Source organism: Lagopus leucura, unplaced genomic scaffold, assembly GCF_019238085.1.
Source record: "Lagopus leucura isolate 7727_CA_CO unplaced genomic scaffold, USGS_WTPT01 Super-Scaffold_100051, whole genome shotgun sequence".
Taxonomy (NCBI): domain Eukaryota; kingdom Metazoa; phylum Chordata; class Aves; order Galliformes; family Phasianidae; genus Lagopus; species Lagopus leucura.
Window position 1 is genome coordinate 1,730,379 of NW_024962297.1, and position 26,077 is coordinate 1,756,455.

At 53.9% G+C, this 26,077-nt stretch overlaps 3 protein-coding genes across 5 annotated transcripts; 2 read left to right on the plus strand and 1 right to left on the minus strand.

Annotated features, from left to right (window-relative positions):
• The first annotated feature begins 373 nt into the window (after positions 1-373).
• NUDC (nuclear distribution C, dynein complex regulator) lies at positions 374-9,418 on the plus strand. The gene is made up of 9 exons (XM_042885579.1): positions 374-525; positions 1,632-1,709; positions 3,630-3,833; positions 4,162-4,245; positions 4,597-4,710; positions 5,118-5,312; positions 6,063-6,146; positions 6,439-6,557; positions 8,293-9,418. The coding sequence occupies exons 1-9, from the start codon at positions 430-432 to the stop codon at positions 8,342-8,344; spliced, it is 1,026 nt and encodes a 341-aa protein (XP_042741513.1). The 5' UTR covers positions 374-429; the 3' UTR covers positions 8,345-9,418.
• A 3,715-nt stretch (positions 9,419-13,133) lies between these two features.
• Positions 13,134-20,792, minus strand: KDF1 (keratinocyte differentiation factor 1). 3 transcript variants are annotated; one of them, XM_042885578.1, is made up of 5 exons: positions 20,741-20,792; positions 19,823-19,986; positions 16,967-18,073; positions 16,004-16,078; positions 13,134-15,335 (listed from the first exon to the last, which is right to left on the minus strand). In XM_042885578.1, the coding sequence occupies exons 3-5, from the start codon at positions 18,060-18,062 to the stop codon at positions 15,253-15,255; spliced, it is 1,254 nt and encodes a 417-aa protein (XP_042741512.1). In that variant the 5' UTR covers positions 18,063-18,073; positions 19,823-19,986; positions 20,741-20,792; the 3' UTR covers positions 13,134-15,252. The 3 variants fall into 3 exon arrangements, with proteins under 3 accessions (XP_042741512.1, XP_042741510.1, XP_042741511.1); XM_042885576.1 differs by lacking the exon at positions 20,741-20,792 and adding an exon at positions 20,576-20,623; XM_042885577.1 differs by lacking the exon at positions 20,741-20,792 and adding an exon at positions 20,464-20,530.
• Positions 20,793-23,757: 2,965 nt separating this feature from the next.
• On the plus strand, positions 23,758-24,288 carry TRNP1 (TMF1 regulated nuclear protein 1). Its single transcript, XM_042885536.1, has one exon. The coding sequence runs from the start codon at positions 23,758-23,760 to the stop codon at positions 24,286-24,288; it is 531 nt and encodes a 176-aa protein (XP_042741470.1).
• The last annotated feature ends 1,789 nt before the right edge of the window (positions 24,289-26,077 follow it).

Below are 26,077 nucleotides of genomic sequence, written 5' to 3' on the forward strand. Positions count from 1 at the left end.
CCACAGCAGGCAGCAGGACTGCCACAGTCTCTCCCTGCTTCAGACTGCAGAGCCTTGGCCCTGCTTGGGCCTGAACGAGCGGCTCTTTGAACCGTGTGGTGACGGGAGGGGACTCGGGAAGAGCCAAACCCTGCGCAAGAACAGGAAATACCCGGAAGTAAACAACGCTGCCCGGCCCCGAGCCCCGAGCCCCGGCCGAGCTTTCTGGAAAGGCCCAGGCCCGGCCGTCGCTATAGCAACCGAGCCCCGCGCCACTCTTCCCGCCTCTCCAACGCGGGTACTGCCTCGACCAATCCGCGAAAGCAGCAGCGCAGCCGAGCGCTGCGATTGGCTGTTGAGGGAGGTACCGCTTTTCCGCTTCCGCCCAGCTTGCTTCCGGTTCCGGTTAGCAGTAGCGTGAGGGTTCTGAGGAGACCGGTGGCGGGCAAGATGGGGCTGAGCGCGGAGGAAGCGGCGGAGCAGGAGGATCGCTTCGATGGCATCCTTCTGGCCATGGCGCAGCAGCACCAAGGCGGCGTGTGCGAGGTAGCACCGTCGTTCCCTGGGCGGCCAAAGCCTTTCCGTGCTCCCGGTGGTGGTTGGGGGGGTGGGAGGAGCGGGCGGGCCCGGGAGGAGGGGCAGCGCGTGACTTCCGGCCCCGCCGTGGCGGCTGCAGCGGCTCTGCGGGGCGCGTGGTGCTGGCGAGGGGCTGAGGAGCTGCGGGGCGCGGCTGCTAACAGCGTGCGGAACCCCTTTCCTCGGCCGCGGCTCCGCTGCGTGGTGCACGAGGGCGGGGATGTGAGCGGAAGGAGCCGCTAAAAACCCGGCGGCGGCCCCCTCCCGGCTCCTCGTGGGGCTCTGAGGCTGCGGTGCGGCCTCACTTTTACTCACGTGGCAGCTCAAGCTGGAATCCCGGAGCTGAGCTGCAGGAGGGCTGTATGGGAGCATCGCCCGCACCCCAAAATTTTGGAGAAGTGGTGCTAAAAACATCTTGTTTCAATCCTCAAAGTTCAGGTTGGAATACCGACAAGATGCAATTCCTGATGGGAGGAAAAAATACAAGGAAAACAAAAAACAACAGTGTTCTTTGAGAGAGTGCGTTTCCATTCATCAGTAACACTTGGCAGGTAGCAAGGCAGTTAGTGGGAAACAAAAGGACTTTGTTCTTTTGTAAAAGTAAAGGGACACAGAGCTGGGAAAGGTGGGCTTGTGTGCTTTGAGGGCTTAGACATGCAGGGCAGCAAAATACAGCACGTGTGTAAACCTGTACACATACACATGTATGGATATGTGCATGCTCAGTGTTCCTGCATCAAGTGGGTCTAATTAGCAGCTTGGGGTGCCCACATCTGTGCATCTCCAACGTGATCTGAGAATAACGTGCCTACATTATTAATGTAAATCACATAGGTGCCTGTCCTGAAAAACAGAGAGCCAGGAGGTGGATTTTCACACAAGCCATGGAATATTTTCTCTGGGAAACAATCAGAGGGTTTCATTATGGAATCGTAGAATTATGATCCTGACTCAGATGGGAAGAGCAGAATAAAGACTGTTCACTAAACATGAGGTGCCTTGGGGTGATGTGCTCTCATTGCTCTGGGTGTTTTTTTTTTCCCTGTCCTTTTCCTGTCCCCCTTCCTTGTTCCCAGCTTGTGAACACATTCTTCAGTTTCCTGAGGCGTAAAACAGATTTCTTCACTGGTGGAGAAGATGGCGTAGCAGAGAAGGTAACAAACCACAGTCTGCAAGTTGTGTTATGTCTTTTGATTTATGTGTCAGCCACGTTTATGCCTTGCTAAGCCTTCCTTTCCTGAACATCCTAAAACCCTGTAATGCAACTGGGGATGAGCAGTAATAAAACACACCACTGAAACGAGGGAACAGCGAGCTGTCCCTACTGTGGTGAGGCACGACCGCTTGCTCAGGTGATGCTGGTGGTGCAGGGATTTGCCATGCTCTGGCCAAAGGCTTGTTTGGAAAGCAAATCTGCCAGACGCGCTGACTGAACGGTGACAGACACCGCTGTGCCGATAACTGCGTGTCGCCTTGTTTGTTCACCCCAGGAAGAGCTCAAAGTCCACATCTGCACACCAGCAGCTGCACCTTTGTCTCCGGGCTGCTGTAACTGTAAGGACTGAGCGCCTTGGCTCGTCCCAGCACAAGTTAGCCAGACTTTCTGAAGGGTTCTCAGTTGTACTTGCTGTTCCCCCTCACTTAGCATGTGAACTGCTTGGTAATGCTCGGCTGGATGCTGTGTCCCTGCCCTGCTTGCATACAATCTTTGGGTGATTGCTGAAGGGGTTACAGGGAAGCTGATGTTGTAGAAGGGTCTGATGCTTCTAGATCCCACGGCCTGTATGGAACAGAGGGAAAAACTCAGAGTGCACGTCTTTTGTGAGCACTTTTTGACTACTAGAACTCCCTGTGAGCAAAACAGGTGCTGTTGCCATGGTAAATGCATTAGGGAAGGCATTAATTGCTAATGGAGAGCAGAATGTACTCTCTCTGGTCTCCAAAGTAACAACTAAGGCAGGTCAGGGGTGGGAAAGTGGACGGTTTCAAAGGAAGAATGAATTGAAGTCTAGTGCTGTTTTCCTTCCATTGGAGGACATATTGCCTCAGATTCCTGGGGATTCTGTGTTCCCAGGGAATGAAACTGAGTAGCAGTTGGGAGATGAGCCCTGATGGGTGCTTTTGGGGGTCCTGGCTGCTCTTATTGGAACTTACATAGCTAAATAGCTTTGCTCCCTGTGGGTTCAATTAGGAGCAGAGGCTGGGAGATGCATGTCTTGAGTTCTGTGTCCTAGGAGACACCGGACTCAGGCTGTGTAAATAAACCTTGTTTTGCCCTTTAGAAGCAAAGCAGAAAGAGCTGATGGTTGGTTACAAAACCCATTGCTTTGAGTTTCTCTGGAAAGGTGCTGATTCATCGCAGGGGTTCTGGGCTGTACATACAGAAATACCTGGCTCCTACGTCTGAGGACTCTCTCCACTCTGATTTCTCTTGTGAGATTCTGCGTTGTTTTCTGGAGCAGTTCTCATCCGTGCAGCTTTGCACAGTGCTCTGTGGCATTACTGAGCAGCAGGCAGTGCTCTGGCTTCCTGCCTGCATACTGAGCTTTCCCTCTGAGCAGCACAGCCGTTTGCATCAGAGACCTTGAGAGTTTGCTTTTCACAGACACAACAATGTGAAAGGTTGAAGTTAGGTTGGAAGCAAAGATTTCTGTTGGAACTTCACCCTCAGTAAAAGGAGCTTTTCGAATCTTCCTCCTCTAAATGGTGACACAGTGAAACTGTGATACTTACTGATTTCTGCTAGATTTTGCTGTTGCAGTGGTAGCCACAATTCCAGGAGCTATAGAAATTCTTCATGGCAAAGGTTTTGTAATCCAGACATTAAATATGCCTGGGGAAAGCCCAGCTGGGGGAGAGGTCAGAAGCAGGCATAAAAACTAAGACCAGTGTCTCCATTCTTCCAGCTTTCCTGGATGTATGGAGTAGCTGGGTTAGGAAGGCTCAAAGCACAAAGGACAAAAAAGCAAAAAACTTTGGTATCTAGTGAGTTGGCTTCAGTTGGGTTTGGAATAAAAAAAAGGGAGATTTCTTTATTTTTTTTCAACCCTTTGGTACACGTCCCTGTCTTCCAGCTGATCACAGACTCCTTCAACCATCACAACAAACTGGCTCAAAAGGAGAGGAAGGAGAAGAAGGCTCGACAAGAGGCAGAACGACGGGAGAAGGCAGAGAGAGCTGCAAAGCTTGCCAAGGAAGCAAAACAGGAAGCAAATGAGCCAAGGATTAAGGAACTTACAGACGAGGAAGCAGAAAGGCTGCAGCTGGAAATCAATCAGGTGAGGGTTTCACTTGGCTCTTATGGGTGCCAGCTTGGTCCAGGCTGTCTCCTCCATTTGCCAGTGCATGTTTCAAGTAGTGGGGGTTGTTCAGATGGCTTGGACTCACTGCTTTGCAGCATCAGAACCTCCTGATGGCAGCAGGTGGGGGCTTCTGAAGTAAAGCACTCTAGAACAACTGTTAGATTTTGGTGTGGGTTTGCCAGTGAGTCCCTCTGCCCTCAGCAAGGTATTGCAGTACCTTCTGCTGTAGAAGTGGAAGCTGCCTAGTGTCAGGTGAGCAAGTAACACAAATATGGACTATTCTGTTAATTCTCTTTTTAAACAGAAGAAAGAGGCACAAAAAGAGGTTAACAATGTCCCGGTGAAATCCTCAGAGGATGAAGGTGACTCTTCAGATTCTAACAAGCAGGTAAAAGTCATCTGTGGGTTTTGTTTTAGACTGAGAGCAATATGTTTCTGGATAACCACGAGAACTCTTGTCAATATTAGGGGATGTCCTGCCTGCCTTTCTTTGGGAATATGCACTGAAGCTGATTTTGTCTTCTGTGCTGTGCCCTGGTCATAACAAGGCTGAATTCCCAAAGACTGCAGTGCCTTTTTTTTTCTGCTTGTAATTTTATTTTAACACAAAAACCTTTTGGTTTTGGGTTAAGTTTATGCAAATATGTTCTACTGACCTGGAACTCTTCTAAAAATCTGGAATTGGGAAGGGTGTCTGGAGGCCTGAAAAACTTCCTTTCACTTTATGTTGGTTGGTTAGGAAACAGATGAAGAAGACAAAGATGAGAATGATAAAGGAAAACTTAAACCCAATGCTGGCAATGGAGCTGACCTTCCAAATTACAGATGGACACAGACTCTTTCAGAGCTGGATGTAAGTGCTGCCTTATATGCAGGGTCTGAGGGATCTCAGCCACAAAATAAAAGTAGGTGCTGGTAAGAACAGCAGACCTGAAGGTTGTTAATTGCACTTAATGATGACATTTCAGTAGCTGGGGGACAGCCTGGTAACTGAATTAAATTCCCAGAAGCTGTAGTTACCTCTGCCAAGCTTTGGCAAACAAAGTTGAACAGGATGTGAAAATCTGCTTCCCTTCCTTAAAGACCCATTGGCCACCCTGCTGCTGCATTTACACTTGTATCCTTTCACCTCTTGCTCGACCAACAAGGATTATGGTATCTTACTCTGGCAAAAGGCAAAGAGTCTTACAACAGCAGCACAAGAGGGCAAGGAGAGGCTTAATTGCTCTGCTCCTCACATCTGCCCTTTGTCTGTTCCAGCTGGCCGTCCCTTTCAAGGTGACCTTCCGGCTGAAGGGGAAGGATGTGGTGGTGGATATCCAGAGACGGCGCCTCAGAGTTGGCCTGAAAGGCCATCCTCCTGTTCTCGATGGAGAGCTCTTCAATGAAGTGAAGGTGGAGGAGAGCTCCTGGCTGATTGAAGATGGTAAAACAGTCACCGTGCACCTGGAGAAGGTAAAGCGGCGTCAACTGGGGAGGGCTGGGACCTGTCTGCCTCTTCCCTGGTGAAACCAGAGTCACCAAACTCATGAAAGCACGGGGCTTTATAAGCTGGAACAGAAGAATCGTGCTCGTCCTGGGTCCTGTCTCAGGGATGCTGTTGGGTGTTGCCACTTGGTGCTGTTTGCAGCCTGTCTGCAGGGAGGTGAGGCTCTGGCACAGTGAGTTGTGCTCCATCCCTGCAGACACTCGAGGTCAGGCTGGAAGGGCTGTGAGCACGGATGGAGCTGTTTCCTGCTCGTTGCAGGGGAGTTAGACCAGGTGGCCTTTAAAGATCCCTTCCCATCCTAAGGATTTGATGATGGATTCTGGATGATGGATTCTATAATCCAGGATTTCCAGTTAATTTCTCAGCGATTCAGGAGAATCTGAAGGAAATCAGTATTTTGAAGTTGCTCCTTAGTGCATTCATGCTGTTCTTTCACATCTGTTAGTGACATGAGCAGCAATAAGGTCTGTCCTTGAGTTTTCATGTCCCTTCTTGGCTACTACAGGCAATTGCCATGACATCTAACGTGCTCTTGGGTTTGTCAGTTGTGGAAATTCCAGATAGCTGAAGTGATTAGAAATGAAAGTAATGCCCTTCCTCCAGGTTCAGATTTTACTGACGCTTAGAGAACTGTCAAATAAAGTTTGATTCCAGACACAGCATGCTAAGAGCAAGCCCAGGAAAAAGAAAGAACTGTTGCTTCTTCGTTCCCTCAGATCAACAAGATGGAATGGTGGAACAAACTGGTCTCCACAGACCCAGAGATCAACACCAAGAAAATCAATCCAGAAAACTCCAAGGTGAGAGAACTCCCTCCTCTGGAACGAACGTAGCTTCTCATAAACACATTGACACTCAACTTCTGTGACTTTGTTCTAGCAGCAGAAACAAAACAAGGCTGGGAGCACTGCTGTGTGTGCCCCTATCTGATAGGTGCTCCCAAAGCCTCAACTAAACAAAGCTGAGATAAGTTAGAGCGGCTAATGTTTCTCTAGCTTGTGCACATCAGAGAATGCAAGCAGTGTGTGTGTGTGTGTGTGTGTGCGTGTTGAGCAAAGTGAGTTCAATTCTGATGGCATTCCTTGGTTTCAGCTCTCAGACCTGGACAGTGAGACTCGCAGTATGGTGGAGAAAATGATGTATGATCAGCGACAGAAATCCATGGGCCTCCCCACGTCTGATGAACAGAAGAAGCAAGACATTTTGAAAAAGTGGGTATAGCCAGTTGATCTGGGGGTGCTTGCTTTCCCACAGCCCTCTCCTCTCCTCTCCTCCCTCCACACCAGTACCTAGCGGTGTTACGGAGCGAGGAACGGGTCGCCCTTCAGTTCTACCTGAGTTCAAATCTGCAGTTACAAAGTCACGGAATTGTTGGCTAACCACCAGCATCTATAAAAGCCAGTGGGGGTAGATAACATAATGAGAAATTCTGGGAATAGCCCAGCTCTGGCATTGTCTTAATCTTCTGATTTCAAGTCCAGAAAGCATATTTGAGCATGGAAGTACTGACTCTAGTGAACTTTAACATGGTCTTGATTGTTTTCTAATCTCCCTCTACTCGGTAGCCCAGATAATCTCCCTTACACACCTGTCACCAGACAGCTGTCTCCAAGCCAATAGTCCTTTTATGCCTTTATTGCCTTGTTTGGCACAAACGCACCTTGGCAGGGAAATTACTCATGGAGCCCCCAAGGCCAGGCAGGGAGGTGTGGAGACAGTTCTGAGTCAGGCATCTTCCTTGGAAAGTGCAAACCTGCATGTCTCAGGGCTGGAGGGAGGATCGGTGAGGCAGGCCTTCCTTCTGCACCTGGCTCCTTTCCTTCCTCAGCTTATCTGTCCTGGAAGAAGCTTTGCTCTGAGCGGTGCGCTGAGTTTAGAGCAGGGTGTAACTTTTATAGACCAGGCTTCCTCAGCGTCTGAAGGAGCTGTGGAATGGCAGCTAGTCCTTGCCTGCTGGAAGGTGGACGTACAGGGCATCTCAGCACTGGTTCAGTGCTCTGCGAGCTTGGCCCGTGTGCAGATTGGCTGGTAAGAATGGATAGGAAGTTTAGACTTTGTTCATACCAGAGCGGACTGGGTGACACCCAGGTGGGTTCTGCTCTGTGCTGGTGAGTTCCTCCTGCCTGCTCAACAAAGATGCTGCTCTCACAGTGCGTATTTCCATGGAGATGAAAAGTGAAATGCCTGCCCTGTCCCTCCACCTCATAGGTACACCCCCACAGAGTTGTGCTGTGTCCCATGGCGAAGTGCAGGGCAGAGGAGGAATGCAGGGACGTCTCTGTGCCCTGATACCCCGCTCCTGATCTCCCGTAGGCACAGTTCAGTTCTCAGAGCTTTCTGATGTGGCAATCTGTGTCCAAATAGTCATATCTGCTGAGTTTGCAGTACATCTGAAATCAGGTTGTGCTGAGTCTCAGGTTGCACTGGAGATATTCCCTATGTCTCCAGTAATGCATAAGGTAACACACTCGAGCTTAAATCCTAATCTACCCTTACAATCTCCCCTCTGCCCCACAATCCATGTCACAGTGCTACGTGTCTGTCCGAGAGGCAGCAGTTAAGGGTGTGTAGCTGATAAAAAAAACTGCCATGTGTGTGGGCTTGCTGACCTTGGTGGCTGGTAGGATTGCTGATGTACCGAGCTGAGGAGAAACCATTTGTAGTTTGGGAAGCGTGACCTGGGGCTCAGGCAAACAATCCCTGCTGTGGAGGATGTGGAGAGGAAGTGAACTTGATAGTGCAGGAAGTAGGGATGCCTCTTGGGATGCACGCCTTGGGAGAGGGCAGCCTTGCACCTGAAAAGTGGGATGTGGAGAGGCTGAATGAATGAGTTGAAATGGAGTGGAGGAGCACTGAGCCTTGCAGGTACTCGCTGCGTGTCCCTGGGGAGAGCTCTGTGTCTTCTGCTGACTTACAACTTAGCTGTTGTCTTTGTGTTCGTTGCAGGTTCATGGAACAGCATCCAGAAATGGACTTTTCAAAGGCTAAATTCAACTGATTCCGATCCTTCTCCCCGCTCTTTCAGGCAGCCCATTGAATGGGACAGGAAACGTATTGCTGGATAAGTAGGGATCCCTTACCTTGGGCAAGTAAGCACTTGCAGCATCCCCAGCTGAGCTTGCTGTGAAGGCAGCTCCATGAAGTCGTCCTCAGTTGTCCTGTATTGAGCAGAATGTAAGACCATAGAACCAGTCTGCAGCAACGCCAGTCAGAGCCATCTGTGGCAATTCCCAAGCAGCAGTTAGGAGAGAAGGAGGGGCTGGAGCAAAAAGGGCATTGAGGTTTCAAGAGCCAGACTTGAGAGATTTGGGGACATATCCTTAATGCATTGCTTAGCTTAATCTCCTGGCTCTTTGGAGCTGTTCACCTCTGCTTTGCCATTTCAGTTCTGGCTGCAGGTGCTCCTGAGTTTTTACTCCCTCCCTGCTCTGGCATTCCTGCTCTTCTGTGAAAACAAGGGCCAGTTTATTTTAGGAAATACTTACATTTCTGCCTCCCTGAGCAGGGAAAACAGCAGTCTTTTAAAAAAAAAACAAAAAACAAAATATAGTCTTTGCAGTAGAGAAAGAACATTGCTCGTCATTGCTGTAACCCATCAATTCAAGGTAGCAGATAGCATTGTGCTGCCGCCCAAAAACTGAATGGGGAAGGATAAAACTGGTTCCTTTCTTCTCACCTGTAATGGACTCTAGGTTTAATCACATCTGAGCAGAGGGTTTAGTGGCTGACCTGCACTCAGGTGCCTTCCATCCTGCTGCTTCTGTTGCCAGAAGTGGGACAAACTTGACCCCAAGGAAGGGCTCCCGTTCCAGCTGGAGAGGGTGACGTGCTGCTCTAGGGCAAGGGAAGGCTGTGGGGTCTGTGACTGTGGGCCAGGGGAGGGTGTGGGGGTCTTTGGGATAATGTTGTTACTGAGAGTTCACCTGCCTCTCTGCCGAGAGCCTCTCTCCCTGCCGCTGCTGACAGGCATTGCTGCGTTCTCTTCTGAGCTCCTGCTGACGAGCGGCGTTCCTCTGCATGGTTCATATCTTCGTTAAAGCTGCAGTGCAACATAAAGGAAAAAAGTGTCAAATCTGTGGGTAGAGCGTGTGGTTCGTCCTGCAGAAGGGCTTTGGAGGGGCTGTGCAGTTCAGGTATGAGCTGGGAGGGGGCACGAAGTTGCCCAGGGAGAGGTGGCTGCCTGCTGAGGGCTGGGGCTTCTGCTCTGTAGCTGCTTGTGTCCTCAGGATCCTCGCTCCTCACTTTTGCTCCCCAGCTCAAGAGAGCTCAAGCTGGAGCCGTGCCTTGCTCAGGAGTGCTGACCAAGGCTCATTGCTTCAGGCTCCCCATTCCCTACGTAGCAGCGCGTGACTGCACTGAGACAGCCACCCTTGCCCCAGGTCTGCTTTATGACAAGCATGCGAGGAAAGTGTGACAAAAGCTGCTATTCCTGCCTGCCCTTTAGAGGCTACCCCAAAATCCTGCTGCTGGGGTTCTGCCACTACAAAGTATTTCTGCCTTCTGCCAGAGGGAGTGGGCGCAAACAGCAGAAAATCCCTGCTTGGGCAAAGTCCGGCCTGGCCTTGCACCTGCCTTACCAGGTTTTCTTTTTTTGAATAACAGGACACTGTGTGCATTCATTCTCCCAGTTTTATAGGCCCTCGAGTTCAAAAAGCGGCACCCACCCAGTTCAGCAGTGACCTTGTGGGAAAGCGAGAACCTGGGGCAGCTGCCTCCAGCCCGCCCTCGTCACCACCTGCTGGGATGTGTCTGCTCTGCTCTGGGTCCTTCCAGGCTGCTCTGCAGCTGACCCTGGGCTCGTTTCCTTCTGGTGGCAGTGGGACACAGCAGAGGGCATTGTGTCCCTGTACTGTGAGCATACCCTGCTCTGAAATACAGGGGAGCTTGGGAGCTGAGCTGCTGTTCTGGGGGTGCAGTGAGCTCTCTCTGTATTCCATGGCAAAGCAGTGAGGCCGTTCCCAGAGCTGAGGGTGAGCAGGTGGGGTTGGGCTCCTTACCTGCAGCCGGCCCCTCCTGCAGAGCAAGCACAGGCAGGCCCTGGGCACTGCTCATAACCACCACTGAGCCCAGCCCTCCTTACTTCCCCAAAACCTCCTCACCCCGCTAACCCACACCTGGCGCCCCAAGTGCAGCCTGATGGGTTGCAGGCACCACGTAGGGCTCCGTTTTGTTACCAAACCCAGCATCTCAGCCTCTTGCAGGGTCCCTGCTGGTGTGAGCCTGAAGCAGTGGCTGGTCTAACCACAACTGGGGAACTCCTGAGTGCTCCAGCTGGGGCTGGTACTGCTCAGGGTCAGGGCAAGGAGGCAAGCAGGGGAGCAGCTAAGAGCAAACAGCACCAAGAACAGCAGGTAGCAGCAACCCCAGAATAAGCTGTCGGGGAATGTGGGACCTGGGCAGTGGGGAGAGAGGGAAACAATGCCATTTGCCTTTCTTTTGGACACAGAAAGGAAATGCAAACGGCCCTGGGAGAAGCAGCCCCAGCTCTGCTCTGAACTGCTGGCAGGTGAATGTCCTGCACTGTTTGTGAACTGCCCCTGGACTTCAACCCTTGTGGCCAGCGGAACAGAAGGTGTTTCTCCTGCTGGCCTTGTCCCCTGCATGGCACCCAGCAGCCACACTGGCTGAGCTGAACCCGACACCCTTTGGCTCCCAAAAGTGTTTTCCTTTGGAGTCAACTGCCAGGCAGGACAGCTCTGGTCTGGCAGCAGAAGTGGCTTAAAGAGCACAAACCTCAGTGAGCAGTTAGTGCAGACTGCAGCTCCCAGCTGTGACCGATGCAGGAAAATAACTGTGACACGGGACATCAGGGACCAAACCCAGCAAATAGTTCTTTCTCCTCATTCCCAGCAAATGCCCACCTCCTGGAGGAGCTGTGCTCGGGGCTGGCGGCCACCAAAGGTCCCCTGGCATGTCACACCCGTGTGTCACACCTGCAGAAGCCGTGTCAGTGCTGCCACCCACCGGAGCTGCAGCTGAGGCTCTGCTCTGCTTTGGGGAAAGCCCCCAAGAAGCAACAGCCAGGCTGGGGGGGGCACAGCTTGCACCCTGCACCCTTGGCTTTTAGTGGGGCAGAAGGTCTGACACGTTGGGCCTGCTCCAGCAATGCTGTGGGATCCAGCAGGGTGGTCCTGGTCCCAAAACAGAGCCAAAGCCTTCTCCCATCTTTTAAAAGCAAAATGCTAGACCACACGGGCTTTCCTGTGCCAGAAGTGTCTCCTGGTCTTTTTTTTCCCCAACAACAGCTCTTGCTGCAGTTCTTTTTAATGATGATTACTGCTCAGATTGCTCAGGAGCAGGCTGCTTTGGGAACCCCAAGGAAGGAAAGAGGCAGCAGATCTGTCTCATCACTGCTTGCTTTGAGGGAAAGCCACCACTCCTCCGCCACGAAGGACCAGGCTGTAAAGTTGAGCTGAAGATTGTCTGCTTTCCAACCTGTAAGCTGTGCCGAAATCCCATCCCTGCTGTACGGGGGGGGCACAGCTTCCAGCAGCACCAGGACACGCACACAGCAGCGCCTGTGGACTTTCCTTGCACAGCTGAGCCCAACAACATCACGGCCTTCAGGAGAACAGCGGTGCTGAGTCACGCTCCCAGCAGGAAGTGCCCATGCACCTTCATTGGGGTGAAAGGCTGCCATCCCCACTGCGTCAGGTCGCTCCGTTTTGCCCCAAGCAAAAAAAAAAAGCCAACAAAAAACCATTCCATGAACAACTCTGACGGTTTGGTCAATGGCAAACACGGCCTTCAGCAGACAGAAAATAGCAGCGGTTCCCTGTGCAGCTGTGAGCAAACCCAGATCGATGCAGCAAACTCATGCTGCAAAGCAGGTTACTGAGCACAGAGCTTACAGCAGGGATGCAGAAGCTGTGTGTACATTGTTCTATATGCAAAGGTATAAAATCTGTCCAGAAATGGCAGTGGTCTGACAGCACTGATCTGGAACAATGCTGCTGGTTGGGGATGAGATCCTGCGTTGTGCATACAGTGCACCCAGCAGACAGAGGCACAGCATCCTCCCCGGACCCTCAGGGGAAGCAGGAGCTGGGATGCACATCAGGAACAGACACCCTGTGCCATCCAATGCCCAGATTCACGCAGGAGGAAGACTGATCTCTTCCAGGAAGAGCGCTGCAGGAACTCACAGAAAGGGCATTCGGAGGGCAAAGAAACACAGCCTGGACTTGCAGGAGGAACTAGCAGGGCAGCTCAGGAGCAGGTGGGGATGGCAGGGACAGCAGTGACAGCCACGTCCCAGCACGGCGCTGCAGGGAGCCTTGGCTGCATTGCCGTGGGGCAGCAAAAGGCCGTTCTGAGCGCTGCAGGCACAGCAGCTCGCTGCAGCAGCCCGTTTCCAGCTGAGAGAAGGCAGCAGTGCCCACTCATGGGCTTAAAACCATCCCAAGGAACACATCTCTTGCACGAGACGCTGCCTGCTGGCCAAGGGTGGTCAGGTTGAACTGCAATCCTCGTGTAACAAAGCACAGCTGGCACTCGTGGCACTTTCTAGCAAGAAGCATTCACGCCCTTGGAAATTCTCCCCTCAGGCTGAGTTCTCCCAGAGCTCAGTTCCAGCTTCACCCTTGTGATCCTGTGTTTCCACAGAGGGTTCTCCACCTGCACCCTCCTTCCCTGTGCCCTGCACACCAGCTCTGCATTCAGCCCTCAGAACAACCCCCCCCACACACACACAACCACCGCTGTGCACGCACTGCTGGGAAGGCAGAACAGCCTTCCTCCTCAGCCCAGGCTCCCTCATAACACAAGAACACAAAAGACAGCACAGGTAAAGAGCACATCTCCTGCTTTATATTAAAAAAAAATAGACTGAATCAGATGTTAAGGGTGAGGAAGGGAGATGAATGCCATAAGACACCACAGGAGCACCAGCTGCAGGGTCCAGCAGATGACTCGGCTTTTGGGTGTGTTTTGCAAGCTTGATCCATACACATTGGCTCACAATATGCAGACTAAACATAAAGAAGTGCCACTGCACCTGTAGTAGCAGCTGGCAGCTCTTTGCAAGTTCATTCTCACCCCTCATCTCCACTGCAAAGCACACAGAGCTGCATGAGCCACAGTGCTGCACAGGTGTAAGGAAACTCATTGCAGAGGTATGGGCAAACCCACTCAGGAGCAGGAAGCAGAGTGGGTCCATGTGGCATTCTGAAGGTCACCAAGCAGTGGATCCGGGCCCCGCGCTGTCCTTGCTTCATGTCTCTTCCTTGCATAGAGAGGGTTTTTCACAGCCAATGCTGATGACAACACCAGGAGGGCACGCCAAGCCAATGGCTCAGACCCCTTTATTGCCAATATCTCAGTCAGTGTCTCAAGGTGTGGTCTCAGTGATGTCCATGATTCATGAAATCACGCTGGGAAATGTGAGCAGTTTACAAAAACAGGCTCTGACAGGGACTTGGGCTGCACATTTCAAAGGACTTTGGCCACTTAAATAAGTTTGACTGCTTACGTCAAGAATTTAATCCTCTTCCCCCTCCCCAACCTTTGGGAGAGTAATCATGGGCTATGAACTCAAGGCACGTTTCAGTCCAATTAAGGCACGTTTCAGTTCAATTAAGGCACACAAACACAGTCTACACCAAAGCATGGGACCGACTTTGGTTTCCCCCTCCTCAGAAACCAGTGGGTGTGTTGATTGCGTTGATGGGAAATCCAACCCAACATTTTCTAGTCATGTCCAAGGGCACCTGAAGTATAAACAAGTCCCATGGCCTCGCATGTTTGCTTTCTGATAAAAAAACAAGTGGCAACACCAGCAAGGTACAGCTTCCTCCTGCTGCAGCCCTCAAGGTCATCTGGCTCTGTGCCCTTGGGGTAGCAATGCCACAGCTGTACGTGGCTGTGAAAGAAGAGCAGAAGTAAGAGAAGGTGCTGAGCGCTCACAGGGCTGTGTAGGAACAAGTGGCTTCTCCCAGGTCCTGTGCAGATGCTCTCTGAGGGAGGCTTTCAAGTTCAGACACTTTGATGGGATTTTCTGGCAGAGCAAACAGTCCAAGTCTTTATCAGAAAAAATAAGAACTAAAAATGAAGGAATTGTCTCACATACCTCATATAACCCACGTTCCAGGGCTGCCCCAGCAGCCAGCCTGACAACAAGCACGATGGGGAAATGCACAGGGCTTGGTGGTGAGTGAGACAGGAGAGCAGGCTGGCATGCAAGCCACAGGTCAATGTGTGCAGCTCAGATCAGACTGGGAGTAGCTGGGGAGGATGAGGAGGGCAGCAGTTCAAGCATTGCCTCCCTGCAGCTGACACTATCTTGGGAGAGGGGCCAAGAGGCCAAAGTTGAAACAAACCACATCAGCTGAACCTTCTCCTTACAGGGCAATGGGAAACGACACTAAGGGCAGCAGGAAGAAGGCAGATCTGCAACGCCACGGGCAGAGGAGCTGTGTTTCTGGGACCACCAACCCAGGCTCTTTACACAGAGATCTGGGTCCTTAGAGAGCGGGTGCCTGGCCTTTGCCTCAGCACTGTCACTAACGCAGACACCCCCTGACATCCCCTCCCCAGGTTAACTTCTGCAATGCCAGCAAGCAAGAAATGTACAGCACATTCTCAAAGCAGGGAAGGAGCTGGGTCACTGAGATTGCTGGAACGTGAAGATTGGAAATAAAATCATCAAGCACTTCCTTGTCCATTTCTCCTCCCTGGGCACACATTCCACCTCCCAAGTGCATTAGCTCCACAGTTCACTTCCTTAATGTTCTATATTGTCCAAAGAAAAAAAAAAATTCCCAGTGAAACTCAGACAGTAGGAGAACTTTGGCTTCAACAAAGGATGGGAGTAGACTGGGGGGAAAAAGTGACATAATATGCTCCATATGGAAAGAGAAATCTGCAGCAAAGCCTTGCAATGCCTGCCTGCTGTTTGGGTCCCTTTTCTTAACAATACACCTGAAGCAGAGGTGCTCCAGATGAGTCAGTCTCTGTGTCTTGGAAAGAGGAATCTCTGCTTGTTGGAGAGCCTTGGAGAGGAAAAAAGAAGAGACGGTGACATTAGACATGATGAACTATAGCAGCCAAGTGCCAGGCAGTTAGGCAAGCAGCTGCCACAAAAGGCATTGTGTATCATGAGGGAGGAGAAAGCCACACAAAGCCCACGGGCAGGGAACAACCCTGCCTGCATTGTGGCCATCTTCTAGGAGAGATCTGTTATTATGCAGGAGAAAACTTGTCTTTTAGCCCTGGGCAGCTCTTTGGAGTGTAGCATGCATGCCACGAGGATCAGAGCTCAGGGGACAGGCAGCTGCTCTCCTCTGCTTCCCTTTGCACAGTTCCCATGTGATCCGACCTCAGCTGCTCACGCCCCAGGCAGAGCCCCAGACTTTGTCAAGATACCTGCAGACTGGAAGCTCTTGGGACAAATGCTAAGCACAGGCACAGCTCTACAGTGGGTTCCCTTCTCTTTCAGGAGGAGCCACCAAACCCGGGCAGCTCGCAGCATTCTGAGCCCCCCTTCACTCCTGAGAGAAGGAAACACCTTACAGCACCCTAAGAGGCAGCCGTCACCTCAGCAAAGGGTGAAAACTGAAGGCACACCGGTGTGAGGAGCTCAGGGTGCTCTGCTCCCTCCTGCCAAACCCCCCCTTCCTGCAGCACACCCACTGCAAAGACCTCTGGCCAGGCACGTTACCTGCGCCGCTGTGCCGCCTCATGTTCCTGGCCAGCACATCTGCTGGCGTTTCCTCTGATATTTGCACGGCCAAATCTGCAAGAAAAACCAAGAAGGTCAGGAAGAAGCCAGGAAAGGACGGGCAGCTATGACTCAAGAGTAAAGACACCTGTCAGGGAGTGCACGAGGCTCTCCTTCACAAGGCACCACCCTCAGCTAGCAGCAGAGGCAGCGTCTTATTCTTCAGATTGCTTCCACCATTGTCCCAGTAATGGGAGCTATAAATACCAGGAAGCAACAGCAACCTCGCTGCTGAGCTGGGAAGCATGACAGCCACCCAGTTTCCTCTGTGACTCCTGGATGTCTCCTGACCCCACATTCAGCTTTTCCAGGTCTTTCTACAATGCTCCTCCCGCCTGTTTTAGAGGTCACTCAATTCAGGCTGCTCCAGACAAGGACAGTGTCCTTGAAATAAGTGTGCACACCCACACCGTGGCAAAAGCCCTTCCCCCCTCTTTGCAGGGCTATTTGCTGGCTTCTCCTCACCCCTCCTGTAGGAAGGCTGAGCTCCAATGAGGCACTCTGTCTTGGTGGTTTAAGGGTGGCATTGCCAAGAACGGTGCTAGAACACGGGGTAGAGAGGCAGCTTGGTAACTGGACATCCTCTGGCACAAGCCAGCTTGTCTGGTCATACCAGTTAAGTTTGACTCACAGTCTTTCTGCCTAGCATAGAGGTGCAGAGGAAGCAGCAGAACGAACCCTTCCATTGCTCAGTGCAAACTTCCCTGACAGTGAAAGATAGCATCAAGAAAGCAATGACTGATGACAAGCAGAACTCTCTGGTAATACAGAAAGACCCCCATTGACAGACGCCAGGAAAAGCAGCCCACCCTGAAGACAGCCATCAGTTTTCCACCCCACTCCATCAGCACATCTGACAGCTCTGATGAAACAGCCCCTGTAACACCTGAATCCTGCACATACCGTCCTGGCTGATGACTGTGGACTCCAGCATTGTTTCATTCCCACTATCCGGCGCGTTGCCTCTGCTGGACTTTTCCTCATGGCTCTGGCTGGCTGGAACAGAAATGTGGGGCCGGACCCTGCTTTTCCGAGTGCTGATGCGGATGATGCCTCGGACCAGCCTGCATTCAGCATCCTGCTCATCCAGGTTGTAGTCCTGAGTTATGCTATTGATGAGGTCCGAGATCTTGTTGGTCTTCTCCAGGAAGACAGTGTCTGACGTGCACTTGGCCAGCTCGTCGATCTGGTGGACGCTGAAGAGCTCTGTCAGCTTCTTGAAGATCAGGACGTCGATCTCCCTGCTGGACATGGAGCCGTTCAGCTCGCTGATATCCAGGTCAGACTCGTGGAAGGAATAATACTCCTCTGAGCTCCGGTGGCTGCTGGGGAGCGGAGGCTTTTCTATGCTGTTCCTGAGGGGCTTCTCCGGCAGCAGCTCTTTGAAGCACGAATCTGATTCCAGATGGTGGCCCAGGCTCCTGTTCTGATAGACAGGAATGCCCTTCAGTTTGACATCTGGGTAACTGAAACTGCTGCCCATGTGGGACTTTTTGATCTGGTTCCCATTCTTCTCGGTGGGAGAGACGTTGGCAGGGCTGTTTGGCAGCCGCCCGTTATAATCTCCATTCTTCCCATCGTCGGTGGAGGACTCGGCAGGCCCTGGATAGGGGATGCAGACACTGCAGTCCTGAAAGCAGCCCCCACAGGTCACTATGCAACAGAAAACAGCTTTGTACGTTTTCCAGGCATGAGACAGAGAGGAACAGCAGAAGCTCTGGTTTGCAGGAGCCTCCGCCGTGCCGGAGATGAAGGTAATGGTTTCTGCCTCTCTCCCATTAGAGTCCTTGAGGTCAGCTTTGCGACCTTTCCTGTCCCGCATCTGCTGGGCTCTGGTGCGGCTCTGTTTGATTTCAGGAGTCAAACCACCCAACACCTCCAGCCCGACCTCGGCCTCCTTGGATGGTCGGCTCCTCGGGGGCACGGCCTGCTGGTAGGACTGGTTTTTCTGGCGGTGGCTGTTCAGGTTGTGGGGGGGTCCTGCTTTTCGGCCCAGCATGGCTCAAGCACCTGAAGGACAAGGAGGTTTCAAGTCAAGCCAAGCATCTGCCGCCTTAGCAAGCTGCCAGTAACACGAGAAGGACCCGAAATCCAAATTCAGTGAGGCTCCATCTCAAATTCAGTGTACTCTGAGAACCATTTGGCACTAGGACTCACGCTGTGCACTCTCACTGCACACATGGGGAGGCTGCTGTGCAGTTCAGAGTCCCCCAGCTACCAAACCACACCGCTTGCTTTCACTCAATGCTCAAACCAGGAAAGAAGTGTTATAGAAGGGTCCCTTTAAGGCACCAAAATCCCCGTAGCCTTCAGAAGAGGTTCATCTCGTGCTGCTACAGAAGTCAGGCTGCAGAGCTGCTGCCTCCAAGCAATAAATGCGCAGTGCAGCTGCAGGTGGAGCTGGCAGCCCGGCTCCAAAGGGAAAGCATCCTCTTTTCAACAGCTTCCCCTTTGCCTTGCATTCTCTGGGATTACCTGACAGCACTCACCCGTTTCAAAACACACTGTGCCTAGGAGGAGATGACAAGTAATCAATTATGCAACTGTCAATTCATGCTCCAAATCATTTGCCACCATTCACATTTAGAGGATTTAGCAACGATGGCATTACTAACACTGATGAATTTTGCCAGTCACGGCCGTGTCACGTCCTGGACTTTGCTGAGAAAGCCAACCTCTGCATCTGGATTGAAGATCCTCTCTCAAATCACATCTCGTGGGAGCAAAGCTTCCACAGAGCTGTGCTGCAGGAATCCTAAAGCAAGCTGCTCTCGTTGCCACCACACACCATAGTGAGAGATGCTGGGTCGAGGCTGTCCCTCTGCTTTCATCACTGCTGCTTTTATTCCAGGCTGTGCTGGGCCCCTCAGTTGCCCTTGCTTTCTGAGCTTCTCACCCAGGACCCCCAAGAGATCCTTCTAAATACTAATTAGGTCAATTAATAAACAGCGAGAGCCCAGCCATAGCTTAAGTGCTTTTGGGCTGTCCCTGCTTTATTCTTTCTATAGGGCAACTCAAGCACAGATACCTGCCCTCATCAGATCACTGCCTTTTTTTTTTTTAATTAATAAAAGAAAAAGGAAAACAAAAAGCAGCAGTACCATTAGAAAGAAGCACAGGGAAAACACTCCCCTGGCAGTCGTGTCGCATCGCTGCTTTCCAGGAACCTTTTGGCTCCATTAGCTTATAGCAATTTGTAAGCAGCACATGTTTCTGGAGTTCCTTTGCACATTCCTGGACAACGTATTTAATATAAACCCCAATTCCAGTGCCAAACAGGCAGAGCTCTCCAGACAGAGCACGAACAGAGAGTTCCATTGCTTCCACTTCAGAACAGCAGTCCTACTCTGTTCTCAGCTTCGCCGTTTTCAGAACTCAGCTCAGAATTTAGCACTGAACAAAAGCCATCTGAGCTGATCTAATCACTGCTTAATGGGATGCTTCCCTTCATACCCAGCTCCCCCCCGAGATCCAACACCCGGACTGCAGCCATCCCTTACGTAACGACCCACAACATTCTGACATGTCAAAGCATCTTCAGTGCCCAGAAAAGGACAACCCAGGCCCGGTGCAGAGATGACACCTCCACTCACAAACACCTCCAGCCCCAAAGTGCTGCACTCAGCCCCTCTGTGTCACAGCACCCCCCTCTGTGCCCGCAGTACGCAGCCTATGGACTCGATGGGTTTCTTTGGCGTAGGGACTGACAGCTTAAAGCAGCTGTACGTAACTTGAATCCACAGCAGAGCTGATACTCACAGGGCAGCTGGCAGCTTTCCCTCTTCTCACACAGGCGCCTGGTTTGAAAGGAGCCGATCCTCACAGAGGACTCCACCATCTGCCTGGGAGGAGCAGCGTGGGAGCCGTGAGCTGTGCCAGTTAGCCGGGGTCTAAGATCGTCATTGTTCAGCAGAAAGAGATTCCTTTAAAAAAGGTTTCAACAAAGCAAATAAACGAGGCTGTGAGCATCCTCCAGATGAGGGTTTTGGCCCCGCGGGTTCGCCCACACCCATGCCGGTGGGGGGGTGGGAGGGGGGATCAGAGCATCCCGTTAGCAACAGGACCCCAGCGCCGAGGCTGATACCGACACGGAGGTGCAAACTCGGCTCAGACGAACAGGAGGAACCGCAGCCCCCCCCAACCACGCACAGCCTGCAGGAGGAGCCCCCCGCCCCACCGACAACCCCCACCCAGCAAGCTGCCGGTGAGGAGCGCAGCCCCGCTGCCCGTAGGACGGCACCGAGACAACGAGGGTTGGGGTTGGGGCTCCCAGCGCTCTCAGAGGATCCTCAGCACCCCGCGATGGGACCGGAGGAGGAGGAAGAGGAGGCCTGGACGCGGCTGCGGGGCCTGGGCGGGGGGTCGGGCCCGGCTCTGGAGCGGGGAGAAAGGGGACGAACCCCGGGGCGGGCGGAGCTGGGAGGGCAAAGCAGAGCGGGGCAGGGCAGGAGCCGCCGGCCGCTCCCCTCCTCCCGGTGCCGCTGCGGGGGACGCGCGGGGTCCCGGCGTTACCTGCGAGCAGGGAGCGGCGTCGGCCCCGCCCCACCTGGGCCAGGTGAGCCCACGTGACCCGCCCGACGGAGCGCCGCGAGGGACACGGGAGCGCGAAGCGCGAAGCGCGGTGCGACCCCGACCCGAGCGCAGCGCTGCGCCCGGCTGAGCGCCGACGTTCCTCACCCCGCGTCCGTGTCCTCAGGGTCTGTGACAGCACTCATCCCCTGACCCACTGTCCGTCTCGAGCAACCCTCGTCCCCTGCTGTCCCTGAGGATCCTTGTCCCAGTAGGACCCTGTCGCCGAGGGTCTGTATCTCAAGCAGAGCTCTGGCCGTACCTTGTCAGGCTGATCTGAAGGGAGCCAACAGAAATAATATCTCGGCTCTGTTCCGATTTTTTTTTTCTTGTGCGGCTAATTTTAGTTCCATTATTTAAGCACTTCAAACACAAAAAAAGTATAAAATTCTAAAAAAAAGACCTGAAAAAACAAACAATCAAACAAACAAAAAGTAGCAAAAAATAGTTTCTTTCCCAGAAAGTCCCAGAGGTCCCCAAAGGTCTCTGTCTCAAGCAGCCCTCGTCACCTTCTGTCCCCAGAGATCCTTGTCCCCAAAGGTCCCTGTCCCTGAGAGGCTGTATCTCAGACAGCACTCATTCCCCCGTCCCCGAGGATCCTTGTCCTTGAAGGTTCCCATCTCCAGAGGCTGTATCTCAGCACTCGTCCCCTCTCCCTGAGGATCCTTGTCCCCAAAGGTCTCTGCCCCAGGTGTCTCTCTCTCTCTCAAGCAGCCCTTTTTCCATGCTGTCCCCAAGGATCCTTGTCCCTGTGGGTCCCTGCCCCCAAGGGTCTGTATCTCAGACAGCCCTCATCCCGTCCCCAAGGATCCTTGTTCTTGAAGATCCCTGTCCCCAAAGGTCCATATCTCAAAGATCCCACATCTCCTGTCCCCAAGGGTCTGTACCTCAAACAGTATTGGTGCCCTCTCCCTGAGGATTCTTGTCCCCAAAGGTCTCTGCATTACTGTTCTGAAATCCCCATTCCTAAGTTCCTTGCCCCAAGGATCCTCGCCTCAAAGCATCTCTGTCCCAATGGATTGTTGTCCCCAAGGAGTCCTGTCCCAAAGCACCCGTGCCCTCAGAGATCCCCAGCTCTGAGGTCCCTGTCCCCAGGGCTCGGTGCCTCAAACAGTCCTCACACCCAATGCTCACTATCCCCGAGGTCCCTGTCCCTGTAATCCCCATGCCCAAGTTCCTAGCCTCAAAGCATCCCTGTCCCGATAGATCACCATCCCTCAGGGCCCTTCCTCAACGACCCCCCTCCCTGAGGTTCCTGTCCCTCCCCATCCACCTCACTCCTCTTCTCCCCACCCTGTTCAACCCCCTGTGCCACCAGATCCACACAAATCCCTCCATGGCCTACCTCAGCCCCCAGCCCTGCACTGGGGACCCACATTCTCTGTGGTGTCCCTTCATCCCATTTGCTCAGCAAATGACGCTGCCTGTCCACTTTTCCCAGCCTATACAAGCCTTTGTAAAGAGGGGAAGCAAACAAACAAACAAACAAAAACAAAAAACCCAGCCAGGCAATTATTTTGAGTCAGTCCTTCGCAGTAAAATCCCAGTATCTGCACTGACCCTTCCCAGTAACCCATGTCCTAACCAACCCTTCCAGTAATCCTTCCACATCCCATCCCAACCCACCCTTCCCCAGCATCCCCTCAGTATTCCACCTGACCCTTCCCACTAATCTCCAGTGCCGCGGCCAGCCCCTTCACAGAATCTCCCCAGTATCCCAACTGACTCTTCCCTCATCCCCCATCACCTTGGTATCCCAGCCCTTCCTAATAATCCCCAGTCTCCCACCCAGCCCATTCTTCTCCTCCCAGTACTCCCAGCATCCCTTCAGCCCCTCCCATACCTTCCAGTATCCAATCCAACTCCTCCCACTTCTCCCCAGGATGCCACCCATTCCCTCCCAGTACCCCCAGTATCCCGTTCTTCCCCTCCTAGTACTCGCCCAGTATCCCACCCAGTCCCTCCCACTACTCCCCAGTATCTCATACATCCCCTCCCAGTGTCCCACACAACTTCTCCCAGTACCCCCAGTATCCCATTCATCCCTTCCCAGTACCTCCCCAGTATCCCATCCATACTCTCCCACTATTCCCCCGTATCCCACTCATCCCTTCCTAGCATCCCGTTCAGCCCATCCCAGTATCCCATCCTACTACCCCTCAGTATTCCACTCATCCCCTTACAGCATCCCATCCAACTGCTCCCAGTACCTTCCAGTATCCCATCAACCTCTCCCAGAACCCCTAGTATCCCAGTATCCCCTCCCAGTATCCCCAGTATCCCCAGTATCCCCTCCCAGTATCCCCCAGTACCCATCAACATCTCAGACTACCCCCAGTATCCCAGCCAGTCCTTCCCAGTACTCCCCAGTATCCCAATGTCCCTTCCCATTACCACCAGTATCTCATCCATCCCCTCCCAGTATCCCCAGTATCCCACCCAGTCCCTCCCATTACTCCCCAGTATCCCAGTATCCCCTCCCAGTACCCCCAGTATCCCATGCAACCCCTCCCAATACCTTCCAGTATCCCACCAACATCTCCAAGTCCCCGCAGTCCCCCCAGTACCCCCTCCCAGTACCCCCAATATCCATCCAACCCCTCCCATTACTCCCCAGTATCCCATCCAACCCCTCCCAGTACACCCAGTATCCCAGCCAGTCCCTCCCATTACTCCCCAGTATCTTCCAGTATTCCATCCACATCTCCGAGTACCCCCAATATCCCATCCATCCCCTCCCAGTACCCCCAGTATCCCACCCAGTCCCTCCCATTACTCCGCAGTATCCCATCCAGTCCCTCCCAGTACCCCCAGTATCCCATCCAGCCCCTCCCTTTACTCCCAATATCCCATCCATCCCCTCCCAGTACCCCCAGCATCCCACCCATCCCCTCCCATTACTCCCCAGTATTCCATCCATCCCCTCCCATTATTCCCCAATATCTCATCCATCCCCTCCCAGTACCCTCAGCATCCCACCCAGTCCCTCCCATTACTCCCCAGCACCTCTCCCATCCCCTCCCCTCCCCTCTGTCGGTGCCGCCCCCCGGTGCCGCTCCACGCAGCATCACCCCGCCCCCCCGCTATACCCGCACCGCCGCTCTCCCTCCGCCCGTCTCCTCCCCATGGCGACAGCGGACGCCGCATCCCCGGCTCCGACGGACGAGCAGCGCCCGGAGCGCTCCGGCGGCAGCACCGGCACGGCGGCTGGCGGAGGAGCGGCAGCGACGGCATCGGGACGAGGAACGGCATCGGGAGGAGGAGGAGGAGGAGGAAGCGGCGGCTCGCTGGAGCTGGCGGCGGCGCGGCGGCGCCTGGTGGCTGCGGAGTGCCGGCGGAGAGCCGCGGCGGAGCTGGAGGGCCGCGTGGTTCAGGTGCACTGCGCGCTGCGGCACGCCGAGCTGCGCCTGGCCGCCCGAGCCGAGGCGCTGAGCCGGCTGGGGAGCGGCGTGGCACAGGCGCAGCTGGCGCTGGCCGCGCAGGGGCAGCGTTTGCAGAAGGGGCTCCGCCGCCGCCCTCGCCCCCGACCCGGTGCTTTGCTTGCCGCGGCCCGAGCGCTCCGAAGCTGCGTGCCCTGGGCGACGGGGAGAGCGCGGCGTTCCTCCGTGCACACCCCCAGCAGGAGGCTGCCCGCTGCACCGCGCAGCCCCGCTTAGAAAAGAGGGGGAGTGGCGGGGTGGGTGGGGGGAGCTGTGGGGTGCTGCGGGCTTCGTGAGAACGCTGTGGGTTTGGGGAGCCGGAGGGAGCTGAGGGGGTGTGAAGGGTCGGGGCGTGTGGGTGTGAGAGCTGTCATGGGAACGCTGTGGGTTTGGGGGTCCTGCAGGACACAGGGGGACCCAGCGGGGTCTGGGGACTGTGAGGGTGCCTGATGGGCTGGGGTGCTGTGAGTTGGGGGGGTGCTAAGGGGATTCTGTGGGTTTTGGGGTCTGACAAAGCTTGCTCTGGTGGGGGGACCCTGCGGGGTCAGGGGGAGCCCATGGAGGGAGGAGGAAATCCAGCGGGGTCTGGAGTCCTTAGGGGTGGTTTAATGGGGAGGGGGCTGGGATGCTTGGAGTTCCTTTAGGGGCTCAGTGGGATTGGGGAGCTCCAGAGTACTTAGCAGGGACTTAGCAGGTCTGGAACCTTGGGGTGCCCTGAAGAATGAGGGTGAAGGGGTCCCTGGGGGACTCTGTGGGGTTTGGAATGCTTGAAGGACACAGCAGGATTTTGGCCCTTGACTGCATGGTGGGGGGGAACCCAGCAGGTCTGGGAACCTCTGTGGGGTTGGGGGATCCTGCAGGGCCGAAGGTTTCCCGGGAAGATCACAAGGTCTGGAGGCAACAAAGAGGAACCTGCTGTCGGCACCCCCTGGAAGCAGCAGCCGCAATGGGGCTGCGCCCATTCCCCACCTAAGCCTCACATCGGGACATGAGCGCTGACATTGAGCCTGAGTGCAGCCCCATGGAGAACTGAGGGGGTTGGGGGCCACCCCACATCCACCAGCCCCAGGTTGGGCTTCGGACTGTGCATCCTGGGAGGGCAGGGAGCAAAGAGGACCGGTCCTTACTGCAGTGCTGACCCTGTGTGGATCCTGCGGGGCTCAGCAGGACGGCTGGACTCTGGTTGCCATCAGGCAGATAATGCTCAGAACTGGAGGCGTGGGGACACACTGAGCGAGCATCCTTCAGGCGCCCCAATGTCACCCTGCGGCAGAGGCCGTCCTTGCAGGCTCCGAGGAGGCTCAGAGTTGAGCTCAGGGCCGAGCAGAAGGCTTCTACAGGACCACTGATCCCCCCTGCACCCCGCCAGCCTTGGGATGGAGGGCTGGGGCACAGCAGCACCGTCCCCATCCTGCTGTCATCGCTGCCAGCTGCAGCCTGGGCTCCTGCTTCACCGCACCGCGCTTCTGCCTGCTGCAGCTTTCCTCAGAGGCTGCGTGAATCCTGCTGGAAGATCACAGCTCGGCTTTTGTGTTGCTTTTTTTTCTTTTTTTAATTTAAAGAGCAAAACCTCCCCCCTGTTTTGGGGGATGGGGGGTGGGGGAGGGTCTCACTGACTCATGAATGTACCTTCCTGTGACACAGCAGGTCTGTTGCGCGCGCTTTGCTCTGCGGGGCGATGCAGAAGTAAACTTTGATATATTCCACTCATTCCCAGCTGTGTCTTGATGTGTTCAGAGCAGGGATGAGCAAACGAGCCCCAGTAACACCTCGCAATCAACCCATGCTATCAGATGGGTTCCTTTCCTGCTCTGTTTGCCCCCCCCCCCCCCCCGCCAACCCCCAGATGCTCCCTGCTTTCTGCCCTCCCGTGCTCAGCCCTAATCCTGCACACCCCACAGAGGGACAGGGGCTGCTGCTGGAGCAGCTTATGGGGCTCAGCCTGGAGAAGGGATGCGTTATCTGTGCCAGGCTTTCAATTAATAATATGAAATGCACAGCTTGGGCTTAATTCTCTTGGTTGGAT

Bases quoted from the DNA above. Each gene is read 5' to 3' on its own strand.
- NUDC (XM_042885579.1), top strand. From the start codon at position 430: ATGGGGCTGAGCGCGGAGGAAGCGGCGGAGCAGGAGGATCGCTTCGAT. The intron at 526-1,631 runs GTAGCACCGTCG...CCTTGTTCCCAG, and splicing joins ACCAAGGCGGCGTGTGCGAG to CTTGTGAACACATTCTTCAG. The intron at 6,147-6,438 runs GTGAGAGAACTC...CCTTGGTTTCAG, and splicing joins TCAATCCAGAAAACTCCAAG to CTCTCAGACCTGGACAGTGA.
- KDF1 (XM_042885578.1), bottom strand. From the start codon at position 18,062: ATGCTGGGCCGAAAAGCAGGACCCCCCCACAACCTGAACAGCCACCGC. The intron at 16,079-16,966 runs GTATGTGCAGGA...TTTTTCTTGCAG, and splicing joins CACAGTCATCAGCCAGGACG to ATTTGGCCGTGCAAATATCA. The intron at 15,336-16,003 runs GTAACGTGCCTG...TTCCTCTCCAAG, and splicing joins GAGGCGGCACAGCGGCGCAG to GCTCTCCAACAAGCAGAGAT.
- TRNP1 (XM_042885536.1), top strand. From the start codon at position 23,758: ATGGCGACAGCGGACGCCGCATCCCCGGCTCCGACGGACGAGCAGCGC.